Source organism: Microcaecilia unicolor, chromosome 1, assembly GCF_901765095.1.
Source record: "Microcaecilia unicolor chromosome 1, aMicUni1.1, whole genome shotgun sequence".
In the NCBI taxonomy this organism is placed as follows: Eukaryota; Metazoa; Chordata; class Amphibia; order Gymnophiona; family Siphonopidae; genus Microcaecilia; species Microcaecilia unicolor.
The window spans coordinates 594012512-594036008 of NC_044031.1; the positions used below are offsets into that span (position 1 = coordinate 594012512).

The 23497-nt window shown below is 44.4% G+C and overlaps 1 protein-coding gene across 3 annotated transcripts in view; it reads right to left on the minus strand.

The window, feature by feature from the left end:
- ST3GAL1 (ST3 beta-galactoside alpha-2,3-sialyltransferase 1) overlaps window positions 1-23497 on the minus strand; it is a 239461-nt gene that overhangs the window by 33702 nt on the left and 182262 nt on the right. For all 3 annotated transcript variants that reach the window (XM_030219429.1, XM_030219421.1, XM_030219436.1), the window contains 2 exons: window positions 12429-12622; window positions 7827-8006 (listed from right to left, as the gene is read on the minus strand). In XM_030219429.1, the coding sequence (XP_030075289.1) occupies window positions 7827-8006; window positions 12429-12622 (374 nt within the window). The remainder of the gene's footprint in view (window positions 1-7826; window positions 8007-12428; window positions 12623-23497) is intronic.

Genomic DNA, 23497 nt, shown 5'->3' on the forward strand with positions numbered 1-23497 from the left:
TCCTTGGTACCCCAGATGAAGTAACTCGGATTCCACCTGCAGCTTCTTGCTACTGCAACTGGGTGCTCCCATGCTGCCATCTAGTGGATACAATATGGATGGTCTTGCTACATTCAACAGGTGCTATACTTGTGTCCTCAACATTTTCTTTTAGTAACAGATATTCTCCGAGGACAAGCAGGCTGCTTGTTCTCACTGATGGGTGACGTCCACGGCAGCCCCCTCCAATCGGAAACTTCACTAGCAAAGGCCTTTGCTAGTCCTCACGCGCACATGCGCACCGCGCATGCGCGGCCGTCTTCCCGCCCAAACCGGCTCGTGTTCGTCAGTCTTCTTTTGTCCGCGCTCGGGACGGACGTGTTTTGCCGCCGTTTCGTGCCCCTCAAGTGGACCCTCGCGCGTATTCGCGATTTCGCTTAAAAAAAAAAAAAAAAAAAAAAAAAAAGAGACCTTTGGTCTTTGTCCCTTCCCGTGTGTCCAGTTTTTTCCCCGGCGTAAGTTTCCTTTCGCTTTCGGGGTAGGCCTTTTTTGGCCTCGGTACGGGTTTTCTCTCCCTTATTTTTGGTGCCCTTCGTCACCATCGCGAATTTTGATTTCGCCGGTGTGATTTTTCCGCCCATGTCATCGAAGTCTCCCAGCGGCTTCAAGAAGTGCACCCAGTGCGTCCGGGTAATCTCGCTCACTGATAGGCACGCTTCGTGTCTTCAGTGTCTGGGGGCTGGGCACCGCCCGCAGCCTTTGGAGTCTTTGTGTTCTTTTACAAAAGAGGACTCAGGTAGCGAGGTTGGCCCAGTGGAACGTGTTGTTCTCAGGCTCTTCGTCGACAACAGCACCGGAGGCATCGAGTGCATCGATGTCGACAGCATCAAAGTCTTCGACCTCGGCATCGACTGCATCGATGGCATCGAGGTTTCGACCCTCTGCATCGTCGGTACCGAGACATCGGAAGACTGCATCGGCGGTACCGGGACCTCCGCTGTTGCTGATGTCGTCGGATGGTGGTGCTTCGACTGGATTGCAGGTGAGGGCTGTCCATTCCCCTGCTGGTGGCGGTGAGCCTTCGGGTGGGTCTGCTCCTGCCCTGAGGGCTCCTGCGGAACAGCCCCTCCGAGACCGACCTTCTTCGGCCTCGGCCCCGAGGAAAAGACGGTTGGATTCTACGTCCTCCTCGTCGGTACCAGGAAGCTCTGGTGACATGCTTCGTTTGAAGAAATCAAAGAAGCATCAACACCGGTCTCCTTCCTGCATTGGTACCGAGAGCTCTGGGTCGCCGAGGGAGTCGGCACCCAGTAGGCATCGGCACCGGGAGGATCGCTCACCCTCTGTTCAGGAGGTGTCGGTGCGTTCCACCTTGGACAGCCCGGAACTGCCTCCACGCCCGGAACAGACTTTGACCTCGACGCCTGCATCAGTTTCCATGTCTTTCTCCACAGCCGCTCTGCACGAGAGTCTCCGGGCCGTTCTTCCAGAGATTCTGGGAGAGCTGTTGCGCCCTTCCCCTCCGGTACTGGGGGTGCTTGCGCCACCGGTACCGTCGAGTGAGGCGCCGGCTGGCCCTTTGCCCGGGGTGAGGTCTCCGACATCGGTACCGCTTGCGGTACCGGCTGCGGCCGCCTCCCAGGAAGACTCCCCGACGACGTCGGTGGAGGGAGCTTCGCCGGTGAGGGAGTCTACCTCTCGGCGCTCCCACCGTGGCCGTGATTCCACGGAGTCGAGTCGGGCACGGCTGCAGACGCAGGTTCATGAACTTGTGTCTGATACCGATGGTGAGGCCTCGTGGGAGGAGGAGGAGGACATCAGATATTTCTCTGACGAGGAGTCTGATGGCCTTCCTTCTGATCCCACTCCCTCCCCTGAAAGGCAGCTTTCTCCTCCCGAGAGTCTGTCTTTCGCGGCCTTTGTCCGGGAGATGTCTACGGCCATCCCCTTCCCGGTGGTCGTGCAGGATGAGCCCAGGGCTGAGATGTTTGAGCTCTTGGACTATCCTTCTCCACCTAAGGAAGCATCCACAGTACCCATGAATCATGTCCTAAAAAAGACATTGCTGGCGAACTGGACCAAGCCTCTAACTAATCCCCACATTCCCAAGAAGATCGAGTCCCAGTACCGGATCCTTGGGGACCCAGAGCTGATGCGCACTCAGTTGCCTCACGACTCTGGTGTGGTGGATCTGGCCCTAAAGAAGGCTAAGAGTTCTAGGGAGCATGCTTTGGCGCCCCTGGGCAAGGACTCTAGAACCTTAGACTCCTTTGGGAAGAAGGCCTACCATTCTTCTATGCTCGTGGCCAAGATTCAGTCCTACCAGCTCTACACGAGCATCCACATGCAGAACAATGTGCGGCAGTTGGCGGGCTTGGTGGACAAGCTCCCTCCTGAGCAAGCCAAGCCGTTTCAGGAGGTGGTCAGGCAGCTGAAGGCATGCAGAAAATTCCTGGCCAGAGGGGTATATGATACCTTTGATGTTGCGTCCAGGGCCGCTGCTCAAGGTGTGGTGATGTGCAGACTCTCATGGCTGCATGCCTCCGACCTGGAGAATAGAATCCAGCAGCGGATTGCGGACTCCCCTTGCCGAGCAGACAACATTTTTGGAGAAAAAGTCGAACAGGTGGTAGAGCGGGATAACGCTTTCGACAAATTCTCCCGCCGGCAGCCTTCAGCATCTACCTCTTCAGGTAGACGTTTTTATGGGGGAAGGAGGACTGTTCCCTACTCTTCTGGTAAGCGTAGGTACAATCCTCCCTCTCGACAGCCTGCGGCCCACGCTAAACCCCAGCGCGCTCGCTCTCGTCAGCAGCGTGCGCCTCAGCAAGGCCCCACAGCTCCCCAGCAAAAGCAGGGGGCGAGCTTTTGACTGGCTCCAGAAGAGCATAGCCGATGTCAACGTGTCCGTGCCTGGCGATCTGCCGGTCGGGGGGAGGTTGAAAGTTTTTCACCAAAGGTGGCCTCTCATAACCTCTGACCAGTGGGTCCTCCAAATAGTCCGGCAAGGATACACCCTCAATTTGGCCTCGAAGCCTCCGAATTGTCCACCGGGAGCTCAGTCCTTCAGCTTCCAGCACAAGCAGGTACTTGCAGAGGAACTCTCTGCCCTTCTCAGCGCCAATGCAGTCGAGCCCGTGCCACCCGGGCAAGAAGGGCTGGGATTCTATTCCAGGTACTTCCTTGTGGAAAAGAAAACAGGGGGGATGCGTCCCATCCTAGACCTAAGGGCCCTGAACAAATATCTGGTCAAGGAAAAGTTCAGGATGCTTTCCCTGGGCACCCTTCTTCCCATGATTCAGGAAAATGATTGGCTATGCTCTCTGGACTTAAAGGATGTTTATACACACATCCCGATACTGCCAGCTCACAGACAGTATCTTCCATTTCGTCTGGGATCACGTCACTTCCAGTACTGTGTGCTACCCTTTGGGCTCGCCTCTGCGCCCAGAGTGTTTACGAAGTGCCTGGCTGTGGTAGCAGCAGCGCTTCGCAGGCTCGGAGTGCACGTGTTCCCTTATCTCGACGATTGGCTGGTGAAGAACACTTCCGAGGCAGGAGCTCTACAGTCCATGCAGATGACTATTCGACTCCTGGAGCTACTAGGGTTTGTAATACATTACCCAAAGTCCCACCTTCTCCCAGTACAGAGACTCAAATTCATAGGAGCTCTGCTGGATTCTCGGACAGCTCGTGCCTATCTCCCGGAGACGAGGGCCAACAATCTGCTGTCCCTCGTCTCCCGGGTACGAGAGTCCCAGCAGATCACAGCTCGGCAGATGTTGAGACTGCTTGGCCACATGGCCTCCACAGTCCATGTGACTCCCATGGCTCATCTTCACATGCAATCTGCTCAATGGACCCTAGCTTCCCAGTGGTTTCAGGCTGCTGGGGATCTAGAGGATGTGATCCACCTGTGCACGAGTTTTCTCAAATCCCTGTACTGGTGGACGATTTGGGCCAATTTGACTCTGGGACGCCCCTTCCAAATTCCTCAGCCACAAAAGGTGCTGACTACAGATGCGTCTCTCCTGGGGTGGGGAGCTCATGTCGATGGACTTCACACCCAAGGAAGCTGGTCCCTCCAGGAACGCGATCTGCAGATCAATCTCCTGGAGTTACGAGCGGTCTGGAACGCTCTGAAGGCTTTCAGAGATTGGCTGTCCCACCAAATTATCCAAATTCAGACAGACAACCAGGTTGCCATGTATTACATCAACAAGCAGGGGGGCACCGGATCTCGCCCCCTGTGTCAGGAAGCCGTCAGCATGTGGCTCTGGGCTCGCCTTTACGGCATGTGGCTCCAAGCCACATATCTGGCAGGCGTAAACAACAGTCTGGCCGACAGGTTCAGCAGGATTATGCAACCTCACGAGTGGTCACTCAATTCCAGAGTAGTGCGCCAGATCTTCCAAGTGTGGGGCACCCCCTTGGTAGATCTCTTCGCATCTCGAGCCAACCACAAGGTCCCTCAGTTCTGTTCCAGACTTCAGGCCCACGGTCGACTGGCATCGGATGCCTTCCTCCTGGATTGGGGGGAAGGTCTGCTGTATGCTTATCCTCCCATACGCCTGGTGGGGAAGACTTTGTTGAAACTCAAACAAGACCGGGGCACCATGATTCTGATTGCTCCCTTTTGGCCGCGTCAGATCTGGTTCCCTCTTCTTCTGGAGTTGTCCTCCGAAGAACCGTGGAGATTGGAGTGTTTTCCGACCCTCATCACACAGGACGAAGGGGCGCTTCTGCATCCCAACCTCCAGTCTCTGGCTCTCACGGCCTGGATGTTGAGAGCGTAGACTTTGCTTCTTGGTCTGTCAGAGGGTGTCTCCCGTGTCTTGCTTGCTTCCAGAAAAGATTCCACTAAGAGGAGTTACTTCTTTTTATGGAGGAGGTTTGCCGTCTGGTGTGACAGCAAGGCCTTAGATCCTCGCTCTTGTCCTACACAGACCCTGCTTGACTACCTTCTGCACTTGTCTGAGTCTGGTCTCAAGACCAACTCTGTAAGGGTTCACCTTAGCGCAATCAGTGCATACCATTACCGTGTGGAAGGTAAGCCGATCTCAGGACAGCCTTTAGTTGTTCGCTTCATGAGAGGTTTGCTTTTGTCAAAGCCCCCCGTCAAACCTCCTACAGTGTCATGGGATCTCAATATCGTTCTCACCCAGCTGATGAAACCTCCTTTTGAGCCACTGAACTCCTGCCATCTGAAGTACTTGACCTGGAAGGTCATTTTCTTGGTGGCAGTTACTTCAGCTCGTAGAGTCAGTGAGCTTCAGGCCCTGGTAGCCCAGGCCCCTTACATCAAATTTCATCATAATAGAGTAGTCCTCTGCACTCACCCTAAGTTCTTGCCGAAGGTAGTGTCGGAGTTCCATCTGAACCAGTCAATTGTCTTGCCAACATTCTTTCCCCGTCCTCATTCCTGCCCTGCTGAACGTCAGCTGCACACATTGGACTGCAAAAGAGCACTGGCCTTCTATCTGGAGTGGACACAGCCCAACAGACAGTCCGCCCAATTGTTTGTTTCTTTCGATCCCAACAGGAGGGGAGTGGCTGTGGGGAAACGCACCATATCCAATTGGCTAGCAGATTGCATTTCCTTCACTTACACCCAGGCTGGGCTGGCTCTTGAGGGTCATGTCACGGCTCATAATGTTACAGCCATGGCAGCGTCAGTGGCCCACTTGAAGTCAGCCACTATTGAAGAGATTTGCAAGGCTGCAACGTGGTCATCTGTCCACACATTCACATCTCATTACTGCCTGCAGCAGGATACCCGACGCGACAGTCGGTTCGGGCAGTCAGTGCTTCAGAATCTGTTCGGGGTTTAGAATCCAACTCCACCCCCCCTAGGCCCATTTTTATTCTGTTTCAGGCTACACTCTCAGTTAGTTGGATAAGTTGTTAGGTCAATCTCAGTTATGTCCTCGCCGTTGCGAGGCCCAATTGACCATATTTGTTGTTTTGAGTGAGCCTGGGGGCTAAGGATACCCCATCAGTGAGAACAAGCAGCCTGCTTGTCCTCGGAGAAAGCGAATGCTACATACCTGTAGAAGGTATTCTCCGAGGACGGCAGGCTGATTGTTCTCACAAACCTGCCCGCCTCCCCTTTGGAGTTGTGTCTTCCCTTGTCTTTAAATTGCTACATATGGGACTGACGAACACGAGCCGGTTCGGGCGGGAAGACGGCCGCGCATGCGCGGTGCGCATCTGCGCGCGAGGACTAGCAAAGGCCTTTGCTAGTGAAGTTTCCGATTGGAGGGGGCTGCCGTGGACGTCACCCATCAGTGAGAACAAGCAGCCTGCTGTCCTCGGAGAATACCTTCTATAGGTATGTAGCATTCGCTTTACACTACAAGAAATTCTACTCCTTTCCTAGCAAAATACCATTAAATGAGCACAAGAACAGGAAAGGCCAGGAGATAGGCAAGGCAGGCTGCTGAACAAAGGATTCCCAAGGACACCGGTTGGGCAAGGAAGTTCCACTACATTTCATGTAGATGCCTTGAGATTTCCACAGACATCTAATTGAGTTGTTCTTGAGCATAACACATTCATATGCTATTTCTATCTGGATTTCTTTAAGATGCACTCAAAGACTCCAAATTGTTTACAACACAAATCAAGTCACAATGGGGAAAATATAAGTGACCAATACAAAATACACAGTATCACGTTAAAAATTAAGATTTACAAAATATAAATTTCCCCAAGTCTGGAGTTACCCGACCACAGGGTTGGGTGACAACTTTTCAACACAAAAGGTGTGAATAACTCAGAAGAATCTGTCAGCAAGTAGTAAATTCCACATTTACTTCCCTGCTTACTAAGCTGTGCTGGGAGGGACACTGGCAGGTCAGGCGCGAGTGTTCTAGAATACTACTACTACTACAAATCACTTCTATAGCGCTACCAGTCCTACGCAGCACTTTACAATTGAACATGAAGAAGACAGTCCCTGCTCAAAAGAGCTTACAATCTAAATCAGGACAAAGATATATAGTGTGGATCCACGCCCAACTTGAACACTGAGATTTACATCTGGACCCTGGCACTACGCGCTATTCTCTAAAGTGCGCCCATCCTGGACATATGTCATAAAGGAAGAACTGAAGCACCAGCATATGCCTTTAATGACATATGTCTAGCTACTGTGACCTGGCTGAGATAAATCTTGCCGACTGGACCCTGACGCAGGTTCTACGAAATGCTGGCCACCGTTGGCCCAGTTGCAAGTCTACATCATTGTTAGACCCCATTGAAGTTGTGCTTAAGTGTTTTTTTTGATGTTATATTATACATGTTTTTGAACACTTTTACTATTGTATTTTGGCACTTCATTGGGTGTGTTGGAAGTTTTTTTTTTGCCTATGATGAAGTTAGGATCATTTAGATCCACTTCACTCTATATGACCATTGAAGGTTAGAGCGACTGAGGCTTTTTCCTTCCTTTTCCTGTATGCACTTCTGTATGGGCTCATAACTTTTTTTCTGTGGATTATTATCTCTGTGTTGCTTAAGCATTTGATTTTCCACAACCCCTCAACCCCTAATATATACATACATACATATACATACTTAATAAAAAAAGATTGAACATGAAAACACATTCATATAAAGAATTTCACAACCTGAAAAAAAAAAGAGAATCCATTATGCTTTACTCCACTGCTGATAGACACAAACAAAAAAAAATAATTTTAAACAAAACTATGCACCACCTTAGAAGTTAGATGGCCAGAGAGAACAATAAACTCATTCTTTCATTGAACATGCCAGCATCCAACTGCGGTCGAGAAATCCTGCTCTCACTCTTGTACAAGTACTGACAGCTCTATTTTACTTACAAATTAATTGCACCAGTAGTAAGGGCGCTGACTACCCACTGTAGGTCCAGCGTTTTGAAGGGGATGAGTATCATGCTGGCATTCTGTGCCATTTTGGTGTAACTTTCTGGGTACATGAAGTGATGAGTCGTTCTGCTACCAACATCAGTCTCAAACTTAGCTGTTGGGGCTTGATTCATCCTGGGAGAGAAAAAAAAAAAGCGTCAGGAAGCAAATTATTGAATGGAATTATCAGTTGATAAGTAAGGAAACCTGCAACATGCACACTGGTTATTATGAAGCGGAGGTGGGGGGGTGGGGCATGAAGGGATGTCTGCTTTTGAAAGGTTGAGAGACTATCCTTAATTTCTCCAATTAACGTAACATAAGCACACAACTATGGAACGCATTACCAAAAGCTGTGAAAAAAACGTATAACCACCTAAAACTTCTGGAAATCAATAAAACAAACAAACAAAAAAAAACCCAAAAACTTACCTGTTCAAAAAGGCATACCCTACCGATCCAACTTAAATGCCTGAACCCTGCAACACTACGAAACCAAAACACGTAATGGACATAACGTAACTCTTCCTCTATACAATTCCCTAATATGTCTTGTTCCTCATGAACCTCTCGTTCTACCACATCACTGTGTAACTGTTTATACCGGAATTGGCGAACGCCTTGGTACTACAGTGGGGGAAATAAGTATTTGATCCCTTGCTGATTTTGTAAGTTTGCCCACTGACAAAGACATGAGCAGCCCATAATTGAAGGGTAGGTTATTGGTAACAGTGAGAGATAGCACATCACAAATTAAATCCGGAAAATCACATTGTGGAAAGTATATGAATTTATTTGCATTCTGCAGAGGGAAATAAGTATTTAATCCCTCTGGCAAACAAGACCTAATACTTGGTGGCAAAACCCTTGTTGGCAAGCACAGCGGTCAGACGTCTTCTGTAGTTGATGATGAGGTTTGCACACATGTCAGGAGGAATTTTGGTCCACTCCTCTTTGCAGATCATCTCTAAATCATTAAGAGTTCTGGGCTGTCGCTTGGCAACTCGCAGCTTCAGCTCCCTCCATAAGTTTTCAATGGGATTAAGGTCTGGTGACTGGCTAGGCCACTCCATGACCCTAATGTGCTTCTTCCTGAGCCACTCCTTTGTTGCCTTGGCTGTATGTTTTGGGTCATTGTCGTGCTGGAAGACCCAGCCACGACCCATTTTTAAGGCCCTGGCGGAGGGAAGGAGGTTGTCACTCAGAATTGTACGGTACATGGCCCCATCCATTCTCCCATTGATGCGGTGAAGTAGTCCTGTGCCCTTAGCAGAGAAACACCCCCAAAACATAACATTTCCACCTCCATGCTTGACAGTGGGGACGGTGTTCTTTGGGTCATAGGCAGCATTTCTCTTCCTCCAAACACGGCGAGTTGAGTTCATGCCAAAGAGCTCAATTTTTGTCTCATCTGACCACAGCACCTTCTCCCAATCACTCTCGGCATCATCCAGGTGTTCACTGGCAAACTTCAGACGGGCCGTCACATGTGCCTTCCGGAGCAGGGGGACCTTGCGGGCACTGCAGGATTGCAATCCGTTATGTCGTAATGTGTTACCAATGGTTTTCGTGGTGACAGTGGTCCCAGCTGCCTTGAGATCATTGACAAGTTCCCCCCTTGTAGTTGTAGGCTGATTTCTAACCTTCCTCATGATCAAGGATACCCCACGAGGTGAGATTTTGCGTGGAGCCCCAGATCTTTGTCGATTGACAGTCATTTTGTACTTCTTCCATTTTCTTACTATGGCACCAACAGTTGTCTCCTTCTCGCCCAGCGTCTTACTGATGGTTTTGTAGCCCATTCCAGCCTTGTGCAGGTGTATGATCTTGTCCCTGACATCCTTAGACAGCTCCTTGCTCTTGGCCATTTTGTAGAGGTTAGAGTCTGACTGATTCACTGAGTCTGTGGACAGGTGTCTTTCATACAGGTGACCATTGCCGACAGCTGTCTGTCATGCAGGTAACGAGTTGATTTGGAGCATCTACCTGGTCTGTAGGGGCCAGATCTCTTACTGGTTGGTGGGGGATCAAATACTTATTTCCCTCTGCAGAATGCAAATAAATTCATATACTTTCCACAATGTGATTTTCCGGATTTAATTTGTGATGTGCTATCTCTCACTGTTACCAATAACCTACCCTTCAATTATGGGCTGCTCATGTCTTTGTCAGTGGGCAAACTTACAAAATCAGCAAGGGATCAAATACTTATTTCCACCACTGTATGTAAGCCACATTGAGCCTGCAAATAGGTGGGGAAATGTGGGATACAAATGTAAAACAAACAAATAAATAAATAAACAGCTGATATTAAACACTGTGCCATTCCCCAGTGTCCCACTGTCTCCTAAATCCAGTACCTTAGGATCTGTCTCTTCATCCCCTCTCCCTCACACCCAAATATGGGTTCTTCCTGCCCACCCTCTGGCCAGCAGTGCTTCATACCATGTCAGCCTCCTCTGCTACCAGCTTCAGGCTGTTTTGCGATCTGGTGGCATCATGCCATTCATACCATAAAAATGTCATAATATGAAGTGTTGCTCTCCTCCTGTAGGCCAGTAGGGGGTGATAAAGGCCAGGACAATGGGCACTGAAAAGTGGAATTATAACCCTGCTATAATAAATGCATCCTCTGACCTTCAAGTGCACAGGTACACAAATTCAACCAATGTTAAGTTTCACCACAGATGCCATTTTATTTTAGAAATGCATTATGCTAGTATATTAAGGTGCTCATTTTCAAAGTGCATAAACTTTCAAAGTTACATAGGAGCTCATTTTGAAAGAGAAAACATTCGAAAAGTGGTATAAATCAGTATTTGGATGTTTTTTTCCTCACAAACGTCCAAATCAGTATTTTTGAAACCTGTTTTTCAGCCTTTTTCTATACTGTTTGTCTGCAGTGCGTCCAAATCTCAAGGGAGCGGGGATTTGGGCATTCCTAAGACTTAGATGTTTTTCAGCCATAATGGAACAAAAACAAAAAACTAAAACTAAGATGCTTTGAGCTAGACCTGTTTTTATAACAAGGCACAAAAAGGTGCCCTAAATGACCACTGGAGGGAATCAGGGATGACCCTCCAGTGGTCAATGACCCCTTCCCACCCTCCAAAAATGTGAATAAAAATATGACTTACCAGCCTCTATGACAGCCTTAGATGTTATTGCCAGGTCTATTAGAGCAGAAAGCAGGTCCCTGGAGTAGTGTAGTGGTCAGTGCAGTGCAATATAGAATGGGGACTTGGGTCCCTATCTCCCTCTACCTCACACTTGTGGTGGGAACTGTGACCCCTCCCAAAGTCACCAAAACCCTACTGTACCCACACATAGGTGCCCTCTTTACCCATAAGGGCTATTGTAGTGGTGTACAGTGGGGGGGCAGTAGACTTTGGGTGGTTTTTGGAGGGCTCAGAGGACAATATAAGGGAGCAAAGGCGAGATGTGTACCTGGAAGCATTTTTCTGAAGTGAAAAGAAGTGCCCCCTAAGGTGCCCCACTGCTCTCCAGGGATGTCTGGGGGACCTGTCTGCTAAAAATGCTGGCTCCTCCTACATCCCAATGGCTCAATTTTCTACATTTTGCACTAATTCGTTTTTTTTTTTTCCGAAAATGGACCAAAAAACAAAATGACCAAAGTATAAAAGTTTGAAACAGTATTTTCGGAAAAAAAAAAAAAAAAAAAAAGACATTTTTCTTTTTCAAAAGTGACTTTCTTTCCTGTTCGGGTTTTGGACGTTTTGCACAAAACGTCCAAAGTCTGACAGACGTCATATCGAAAATGCTCCTCATAATAACCTGTGTAGCTTTTGTAAGTATGTGCTTTGAAAAATGAGCCCCCATACTTCCCAGGGTCTGATTTAATTGTGGGTCTTTCGCCCCAATACCTCAATCTGCAACGAGTCACCATGGCATCTTCATGCCACCAAATTACTACTAGAAACTATTCCAATGCCCATCTAGTCTTCCTTTCAATCACTACCAGTTACTGTCCAGCTGAAAATGAACTGAATTTTGCCATTTCATGTACACTGTATACAATCAATGAGCGCTTTGGAATCAAATCAAAAAGGACTCATGAATTATGTCCTATTTGGAGTGGGGGAGAGGTAGTGTAGTCTGAGCTGTAGACATATGATTTTAGGAGCAGTCAATCCACTATTCTGTCCATGACATGACCTGCTCAACTAAATATTCAAATCCAGGGGCGTGTGCTGCTGTACCGGGGGGGGGGGGGGGGGGGGGGGGAAGAGAGATCCGTGTTAAAATCAAATACCATAATAGAATTACGGCTTTGACTTATTCAAGTAGAGGTGCTTTAGGGAAGTAGTCTCAGATTATGTCTTTTTGTTTCTCCTACAAATAGGTTATTATACTAAGATCTTAATCCAAAGTAGTTTTGCCAACACAGCTCTAGAAACAATCAAGTCATTGTGAAAATCCCAGGGAAAAAAAAAAAAAGCTTATGTTAGCATTTTTAAATACATTAAGCAGCTAAAACGGAGCCGCAACCAATGCATCAAATTACTACCCAGCCTTTCAGTCACATCTTGTTCTCACCTCATAATAAAATTATGACCATCTATTATTGAGCCGTAGTTTGAATTCTTCAGATTCCCGGAGTTCCCCACTACTGCACACCTTCGGCATTGTAATGCATTTGGGGTCAGAAAGTCACTTTCACCCGGAATGAACTCAAAGAGCTCTTCAAGACTTTCATTGATATTTTTAGGGTTTCTTTCCTGTTGCAGCTTCTATTGATAGAGAAAATACAGAACACAGATAAAGTTTTACATTTGCCAAGAACATACACTAATGTCACTAATCTCCCTGCTGTTATCAAGCAACTTTACAAGGTAGATGGTCATGGGAGGAGGGGGAAGTGATGCATGTTGGAATGTAATTGTATTTTACATGCATTGCCTGTCACCTATTATTTCTCTGTGATTACTCTGTGACCTCTGATGTGAATTACTTAGAGAGGTCACACAGCTATGCAACTTCCTGTGGGGGATAGACACAGCAGATGCAGCACATGGAGCACATGGAGCTCATGATCTCTCCTAACCTGAGAGGATCTATGGTGGTGTGAGCATCCATTACCATCTAAGCACATGGAAGGAGCTGATAATACAAATGTATAGTAATATGTATATATAAGCCTGTCTGATTATAATCTAACTACAAACTGTGAGTAAACAGATGTTTTGTTACTTCAACTTTAAAGTGACTCAGCAGTGAATTATTCAGGGGTGAATGAGAGAGAGATGAAGAAAGAAATTAACATTTCTAAAGCTGAAGCTGTGTGTACTAAAATCTGCTAATTATTTACTACAAATAATCCAACAAAAGGGTTATGGGCCCAGGGCTCAGGAATTGAAAAAGAAGAGAAATATTACCAGGCAGTAAAAAAGGCCACATTTTTCTCTTAAGTTTTAAAGGAAAGATTCAGTCTGTCTCTCTCTCCCCCCACACAGCAGACAGAAGGCTAAGAAAATGGCTGAGGGAAGAAATTCACCATTGTTCTATTCTCTCAAGGTGCCTAAATTAACTGAGTTTAATTATCGGCAGTGGGAACTAAGATTCATATGTCTCCTTCGAGCAAAAAGATTAGATATATGCTTAGACCAAGACAGAACAGCTGAAAATATGGCTGAATGGGACAATGCAAACTATTATGTGAAGTGCATGCTTTTGGAAGCTCTCTCAGAGAAACAAGCCATATTAGTGGAGGGAAAAGATACACCAAAGGACATTTTATATAAACTGAGAACTATGTATGCAACTACATATGCAAAGCAGCAACCAATTTGGTTGGCAGAGTTGAATGAAACCAAATTAAGGGATAAAAGTAAATGTAATGATCACATTATGTATCTTATGTCTTCATTTCAAAAGCTAGAACTTTCTGGAATTCCCATGTGTGATGCATTGAAAAGAGCATTTCTTTTTACCTCACTATCAAAGAAGTTTGATGTTTTTAGGTCTGTAAATGAGGCCATTGAAGGGCAATCTTTTGAACAGGCAACATCAAAACTAAGGCAGGAATGCATAATAAATGATTCTGAGGAGATGTGTTCTCAAAGTCAGTCAGAGAGAAATGAAACAAATTTCTTGGCAAAGAACAGAGGAAGGCGGAGCTATGGGAAAACTCCACCCAAGGGCAAGCTGATTTGCTACTCATGTGGAAAGGAGGGACATGTATCTAAATGGTGTAAGGAAACACAAAACACTCCCTCTAGCTCACCTAAGCCAATGGAACTAAAGAATTTTCAAACCAGGAAATGTATGAAGGACAAAGATAAACACAAGGGCTTTCTAATGGCAGAAAAATCTTTGACTATGGTAAATAATAATTCAAATGAAAGTACTTGGATTTTGGATTCGGGGAGCACATGCCATTTAACCAATTGTAAGAATTTCTTTCAGGAAATGTGTCCAGAGGAAGGTATTCTTAAAACTGCAAACGCAGGGACTGCTAAGATCCAAGCAAAAGGTATTGGATTCTTAAAATGCAAAGTGTCTAATGAAGTTAAAGAAATTCCTGTAAGTGATGTCTTGTATATTCCCCAAGCAGTTTGCAATATGCTTAGTGTATCTACATTAGATAAGAAGGGATTTGTGATTCATTTTGAAAACAGTAAGTGCACAATCTCTAAAAATGATGAAGTGTATGCTGAAGCTTTTATGCATAATGATGTTTATAAACTGAGCATTTCAGGTGAAGCCTCACATATGGCGCAAGTAAGGAAGAATGATGGTAAATGTAGTCTGGAAATCTGGCACCGCCGCCTGGGACATCGTGATTCTAAGGTGATCCAGGATCTTTACAGTAAGCAACTGGCCACCGGCATTCAGATAAGTGCAGATGCTGGTAAAATGGAGAAATGCATAGACTGTGTTACTCAAAAAGGTGTAAGACCCTCATTTCCTGCATACACAGGAAATAGGAGTAATAAAGTGCTGGACTTAATACACAGTGACTTATGTGGACCGTTTAATATCCCATCATTGGGAAATAACAGATTTGTGCTAATATTCTTGGATGATTTCTCTAGATATTGTGTGGCCTATTTGCTGAAAGAAAAAAGTCAAGTCACAGACATGCTGAAGAAATACGTAGCCATGGTGAGCAATAAATTTGAAAGAAAACCAAAGGTTCTTCAGACCGACAATGGTGGTGAGTTCACTTCACAAAGCATGCACACATTTCTAGAACAAGAAGGCATTCAGCATATCACAACAGTAGCTTATACACCAGAGCAAAATTCTGTTGCAGAGAGAAAATTTAGGTCACTTGTGGAAATGACCAGATGTATGCTGTCAGATAGCAATCTCCCTAAAAGACTATGGGGGGAAGCCATTCTCACAGCAGTGTACCTACAAAACAGAATGCCAACTAAAGGCGCTGAGCGCACACCACATGAGACATGGCATGGTAGGAAGCCAAACCTGTCACACATAAGAACATTTGGAAGTACAGCATATGCTCATGTACCAAAGCAAAGAAGGCATAAGCTGGATTCCACAACAGAAAGGGGCATTTTAGTTGGCTATACTCCAGGACACAAAGGATATAGAATTTTGAATCTGAAAACTGGCATTGTTGGCATAAGACATGTTACATATTTTGATGAAAACAAAAGGGTTGATAAAGGCTGGATTATCCCAGATGAGCCTTATCATCCAGAATATGAAACTAGAACCATAATAGACATGCCAGTGTATATAAATGCCATACCAAGGCAGATGTCTGAAAGCAACTCATCTGTATCTAACGAGGAACAGGCAGAGGAAGCAGACACAGAAAGGATCATTGAAGAAGACAGTACAGTTGGAGAAGGGGAATCAATTGGAGAAGAACTCTCAGATTTAGAGGATGCGGAAAGGTCAGACCAACCTGTTGTCAGACGCTCATCCAGGGAAAACAAAGGTGTTCCACCCCCAAGACTGTCTTACCTAACAAAGTCAGCAGAAGCTCAAGAGCCCTTAACATGGGATGAGATTGAGAAAATGCCAGCAGAAGAAGCTGCTGAATGGCATAAAGCTGCACAAGAAGAAATTGATGCATTGGATAAAAATAATACTTGGATTCTTACAAAATTACCTCCTGGCAAGAAAGCTATAGGATGCAAATGGGTATTCAAGTTAAAAAGGAATGCACAAGGAAAAGTGGAAAGGTATAAAGCCAGATTAGTGGCAAAGGGATATCTTCAAAAATATGGAGAAGATTTTGATGAAGTGTTTGCACCTGTAGTGAAACACACGACAATTAGAACACTTCTGAGCATTGCAGTCTCAAAAGGCATGCAAGTCAACCACGTTGATGTGAAAACAGCGTTTCTTCACGGAGATATAACTGAAGACTTGTACATGGAACAGCCAACAGGTTTCATAAATACAAAACAAAGACAGCTAGTGTGTAAATTAAACAAAGGTCTTTATGGATTAAAGCAAAGTGCAAAATGTTGGAATGATAAATTGCATGAAATATTGACAAATTTAGGATTTAAGCAAGGTGAAGCAGATAAATGTTTGTACACTAGGTGCACAAATGGACAATATGCATACATTTTAGCTTTTGTTGATGATCTGCTCATTGCAAGCAAAAGTGAGCAAGAGTACAAGGACATTGTAAAGTGTTTAAACCACAATGTTGAGATAAAAGAACTTGGAAATGTGTCATACTATCTTGGTATAGAAATTGAGAAACAAAATGATGGTTCTTATCTTCTAAGCCAGAAGCAGAAAATAAATGAGCTTATTGAAAGTTTAGGTATGCAAGATGCCCAAGTTGTAAGCACTCCCATGATCACTGATTTTCTGAAGGATGAAACAGTAAGAGAACCTTTACCAGATAACATCCAATATAGATCAGCCATAGGTAAGCTTTTATATCTAGCTACCACATACAGGGCTGATATAGCAAATGCAGTAGGAATTTTGAGCAGAAGGGTCAGCTCACCTACCAAATCAGATTGGACTGCAGTTAAAAGGATGGTAAGGTATTTAAAGGGTACCATTGATTGTAAATTAAAGATTTCAGCCAATAGTAATCCAAAACTAATATGTTACTGTGATTCAGATTGGGCAGGGGATCATTCTGATTATAAATCCACAAGTGGATATGTGTTTATGTATGGAAATGTACAAATTTCATGGGCCAGTCATAAACAAAGTATTGTGAGTTTGTCTTCTACAGAAGCTGAATACGTGGCCGTATCGGAAGCGTGCAGAGAACTGATGTGGATTGAAAAACTTTTGCTGGATTTCGGAATAGCTGAAAAGAGACCAATCCAGATAATGGAAGATAATCAGAGCTGCATCCGACTGTCACAGAATGACAAGGTTCAGTCACGCACCAAGCACATCGCAACGAAATACCACAACGTGCGAGAGTTGGCGAAAGAAGGGGTCATCAGTCTACACTATTGTCACACCAGTGAGATGACAGCTGACATCATGACCAAACCGTTACCCAGAGAACATTTTGTGAATCTGCGTATAAAGCTTGGACTTTGTATGAATAAATAATTGCATGACAGTTATGCATGAGAAGGGGTTTGTTGGAATGTAATTGTATTTTACATGCATTGCCTGTCACCTATTATTTCTCTGTGATTACTCTGTGACCTCTGATGTGAATTACTTAGAGAGGTCACACAGCTATGCAACTTCCTGTGGGGGATAGACACAGCAGATGCAGCACATGGAGCACATGGAGCTCATGATCTCTCCTAACCTGAGAGGATCTATGGTGGTGTGAGCATCCATTACCATCTAAGCACATGGAAGGAGCTGATAATACAAATGTATAGTAATATGTATATATAAGCCTGTCTGATTATAATCTAACTACAAACTGTGAGTAAACAGATGTTTTGTTACTTCAACTTTAAAGTGACTCAGCAGTGAATTATTCAGGGGTGAATGAGAGAGAGATGAAGAAAGAAATTAACATTTCTAAAGCTGAAGCTGTGTGTACTAAAATCTGCTAATTATTTACTACAAATAATCCAACAATGCAGGGGCCACAAGACCCAGAATTCATGTTTTAGACAGATATTACATTGGCAACTAGTCTTCATAATCATGGTGAAATGGGTAAGTCAAGATGTTTTACAGAATCTACAGTCTACTCACACTGATTTGATGAATTTTTAAACAAATCTCTGCATTAGCTTGACATTTCAGGTACTCAAGGAGATGGGCGTTTTCTATCACACAGAAACAGGAAGATAGCATATTCTTTTGAATGGCAGGAAGTAATCTATTCTACCTGGGATTCAGTAGCCATTAGAAAAGCTGTTCTGGGCTAGGAAGCCCAAGTTGAACTCTGCTTGCAGTCTAGTTAGACAGAAAGAACTAAATTGATCTCATTTTCCTGTCTGCTTCACACTAGAGAGATTGTGGTACCAAATTATTCCTGTTATAATAGCGCCATGAAATCTACTATAACTCATTTAGCTCCAGAAGTTCAACTTTACTCCTATTTAAAGGGATAATCTTTGGTGGTTGATATTTGTCATCATTTCTATTTAGAAACAGCAATGACACTTGCCAGTCTGAAATAGTATTGGGGTATTTGGCTCTCTCACTCTGAGCAGAGCTCTCTTACTTTGGTCAGAACCGAAAGGTGTTGGCAATAATAGCCTTTGGCCCAAATTGATATTCTACTGTTTCACTACCATCGCCTAACATTGACTTAAGCCATAAAAACGTGAACTCTAGCAAATCATTTCTCGTTTTCTCAGGCACCCACTTCAGACTCTGGGCAAAGGCTTACCACACTTACATTCAAAGAAACGATAGTTGGAAAGTCATGCTAAAATCCCAAAGTTATTCAATATCTAAAAGCTGGTGAGGAATAATGCCACTTCACAGAAGCCTTTATGTGCAAAGTCCTGCACCTTTTGACGTCTCAGAGGACACTCTCCCAAATCCCAGATGACATGAATGATGTCCGTTGAATTCCAAGTTTTTGCTTCACACCGAGGGAACTGCTGGGGTAAAACTGTTATGTTCTGGAAAAGGGCACCCCCCCCCCAACACATTATTTATCTCTCAAGTTCATGACTTAAAAGGTGTTGATGTAGTAAAATACTAAAGTCTATGCTAAAGATTCAGCACAGTTTTGTTTAACTACTTATGTTAACCCTGCACTGTGTTCCAGCTTTGACTTTCAGAAATCAGTTGAAGGCTCGTTCCTCCCCCCCCCCCCCCCCCCCCCCCCCCAACCACCATCACCAACAGGCCTTTCAATAATATGCAAATTTATTGGTGGCTATGTTTGACTTTCATCCTTTGTGGGTCTAAATTTATAGTCAATGTACTTTGCAATTCAATATGTTGATTACTTCAGACAAATCTTTCTATTTGTTCCTTTGATGTAATTGAGTTTTTCTTACCCTTTCCTATTGTATTCTCAAATGTAAGCCACATTGAACCCGAGCTTACTTGGGATAATGTAATGTGGAAAATAAATGTCAAAATAAATAAATACTATTCAGGCAGCTCTAGCTGTAGATTATTGGTGGGGTATAAGCTTATTTACTGTCTGCTATATGATGATGATTTTATATTTTTGATTATGTTATGAAATGTAGATGGGCATGATATAAGATTATGTAAAATAAATAAACTTGAGTCTTGCTAAGTCTAAGTGGAACTGACATTTCAGCCATTAGGCTGTGGCTTTCTTCAGGGTATGCCGCGAGGTCTGCAAGTTCTCTTTATACAGTGGCTGAAACATTGGCTCCACTTACTCGGACATGACAAGACCAGGACAACTGGAACAATCACGATGCCAGCTACAGAAGCCTAAGACCTAAATTTGGTGTAAATTTCCAGGACACAAGTGGCCATACTGGGTCAGACCAATGGTACATGTAGCGCAGTATCCTGTTTTCCAAACAGTGGCCAAGCCAGGTCACAAGTACCTGGCAGAAACCCAAATTGTGGCAACACTCCATACTACAAATCCCAGGGCAAGCAGTTGTTTCCCATATCTGTCTCAATAGCAGACTATGGACATTTCCTCCAGGAATTTGTCCAAACCTTTTTTTAAACCCAGCTACTCTAACTGCTTACCACCTTCTCCGGCAAAGAGTTCCAGAGCTTAACTATTCATCGAGTGAAAAAATATTTCCTCCTATTTGTTTTAAAAGTATTTCCATGTAACTTCCTCGAGTGTCCCCTGGTCTTTGTACTTTTGGAACGAGTGAAGCGTTGTTCTGCCACCAACATCAGTCTCAAACTTTATTACCAACATAATAAGCTAATGACATGCAAAGTGGTGGGTTTTTTTTTTAATTTCTTATATACAGCCTGTAACCTAGCTATTAATTCACATTTATAACTCTCAAAGTAAAAAAAGACAAAACAAAAAACACAAACCCCTAAACCACCCATAAAATCAGGGGGCTAATTATTCAGTGAGGTTTATGTAGGTTGAAGAGGCTCCTGCCCACTTAAAAAAACAGGGTCCCAGCTGCCCATTTTCAGTGGCATTTAACAGGGCAGTGCAAACTGAACAGCAGCTCCAACTACCACGGCACTAGTGCCGGGGTGGGCTGTAGGCAGAGTTGGTGTTTATATAGGCATCAGGCCGTATTTAGTGCTGGTGCTGACATAGCTAAGTGGGCAGACAGGACATTCAAAATGCAATCCTATTTGAGTGGTGGAACTGAATATCAGCCAGCACCCACATAGCTTCCGGATTGGTTGCTGACCCCTAGATATTCAATGCTGGCGCTTAATTCTGCCCTCAGCACCTTTAAAACCACTGACCGCTGCAGCTGAATATTGGCAGTCAGATTACAGCTGAGGTGGGGGAGGCGGGGTGACACTATGCTCTGCAGCTCTCTGGCCCAGGACTACTGCAATGCACTGTACGCTGGCTGCAAAGAACAAAATATTTAAAAACTCCAAACAGATCAGAACACCGCCACCAGACTCATGTTTGGAAAATCCAAATACGAAAGTGCAAAACCCTTAAGAGAGAAACTTCATTGGCTCCCACCCAAGGAACGCATTGCGTTCAAAATCTGCATGATTGTACACAAAATCATTCACGCAGATGCCTCAATCTACATGCTAAACCTTGTGGACCTGCCTCCCAGGAACGCCATAAGATCATCCCGCAAATTTCTCAACCTGCACTTCCCCAGCTGTAAAGGACTAAAATACTAGCTGATACATGCCACCACCTTCTCTTACATGAGTACGCAGCTGTGGAATGCATTGCCTACACCCCTGAAAGCAATTGACGAAATAACTAGCTTCCGCAAATCTTTGAAGACTCATCTTTTCAACAAGGCCTACTAAGAGAACCCACAGCCTCACAACATTACCTCACCAATATTCCCAATTATTACAACATTACCTCACCAATATTCCCAATTATTAAAGTCCACCTTCCATACCATCTGAATAACACCTTCCTTCTTTCTTCCTTTACTTAATCTCTGTACAATACTAAGTGTTTTTGTTATCATGAAATGACTATACCATAACAAACTATGTAAGCCACATTGAGCCTGCAAATAGGTGGGAAAATGTGGGATACAAATGCAGTAAATAATAAATAATAATAATGTTGGTTCTAGCCAAGGAGGTTTTATGACAGGAGATGAAGTGAGTCTATCTAACCCCAAACATTCAAAGACGCTATTGAAAACAATAGCAAACGTGAGGTTTATGACTGCCTATGTATGTGTGTGGGGGCTTTTTTGTTGTTGCTTTTCTTTAAATTTGACACTTCGTTTTCATTCATTTGAAAGGTTCCCATATGTAACCCGAGGGTTCTTTCTTTTTACCTCGGGGGTGAGGGGGGTGGGGGCAGGGAAACCGGGTGCACCAGAGTGGCAGACTTTTTGGACTCGCAGAATTTCCCACAACTCAGCCCCAAGGCTCAGCTACAATCAGGGCATGATGTCTCTTAAACCTGCCCCCTACAAAAATCGAGCCTACAGTGGCTCCAAAAACAAGTCTGCTGCTCTGGAGTGCCCACACCAGGAAAGCAGCTCAGGTCCCAGGCTTCCCCCTCCACCTCACCAAGGTAAAAAAAACAAAACCTCAAATTACATAGAGGAAGCTTTGAAATAAATAAAAACACTGTCAAATTTTAAAAATATATAAATGAAACCACAGGCAAGTCATAAACCTCAGAAGTTTGCTATTGTTTTCAACAGCATCTGTGAATGTTCGGGGGTCACACAATACGGCATCTGGGTGGGGGAAACGGCTTCAACTTTTTGACATCATGCCATCTCCTGTCATAAAACCTTCTTGGTTCTAGCACTCCCATGCCTATGAACCCTGTGAAGCAGGTCAGCCTGAAACCAAAACCACCCAGGCTTGGATATTTTTTTTCTTGGAAAAACAACTCATATTCCCAGTCAGTATAATTTAACAAAACAAAAACAAAACACTGCAGTGCTCGTAACTGGGCATAAATTATAGCAATTTAATTATGTAGACTGGGACTCAAAATAGAGCACACTGACCCCCTGAAACTATACTGTTATGGTGTTAAAATGTGAATAAATTCTGTATCTACAGAAGCCTCCGGCCTCTCCATTATGGATGCAGAGCAGAACTGGGACATATTTCCCATAGCACTTAACATTTCCCATAACAAGAAACTTCAGAAAGGAACATGAGCAACAATATCTGGAAATACTGAGAAATTGGAAAGAGAAAGCAAATATACAAAATGGAAGAAAAAACAGCTAATAGGGTGAAAATGAAGAGCACAACTTTTTAGAGAGAGGAACAAGTGCAGAAGTGGCACTGTGAGACTAGGACATTAGTAGCGGTTGAGGAGGAAGAGGCAGAATTGCTTAATAAATATTTGTGTTCTGGGTTAAGATGATTAACTGGGAATCGAGCCACAGAAAACAAATTTAGTCATGGAACCAAGATCAACCTCAATTTTTCAAAAGACACTTTAGCTAGTGTAGAAACTTTAGGAGTTCTGCAGTTGGGATGCCTGAAATAATCCTTAAGGCCCTACTGAAAGCATTCTAATACTGCTACTTTTCATATCACGGCACTAAAACTTACCTAAAACCATCAAATGTACAGATGATTATTTGTTATTCCAAAGTCTACTGAAAACTCACTTCTTCAGTCTAGCCTTTAAGGAAATAAGCACTCTTCTCAAATAAACTCATGGCATTCATTATTACCTCATCCTACCTCCCACTATTCCTGTCTATCCCAGCTAAACCAGCTGTTAGTTAAATGATTGTGTGCATTTTTTTTACTTATGTATGTTTTGTTGTTACCTGCTTAGGTTAAAGCGGTGTATAAATATTTCCAAATAGCTTAATTTTACACATAACATGGCAGGAATAAACCTCGCCCTTATACTAGGGTATGTTTGAGAAGATCAGTCTCTGATTTGCTCCTAATTCTTGTCTCGACACCTGCATTGTGCTAAAGAGAGCTGCTTCTCGGAAGTCGTGAGACAGGGCTAGACAAATCAGTTTGCCTACCACTACAGTTGCTCTGAAATTCCTGTACCACACTGCTCAAGCTTGAGCCCATTAGTGCTGTGTAAAGAGCAGGAGGCCATTGGGATAGCAAAAAAGAACATTTGCCAAAAGGGAGAAAGGAAAGGGGTG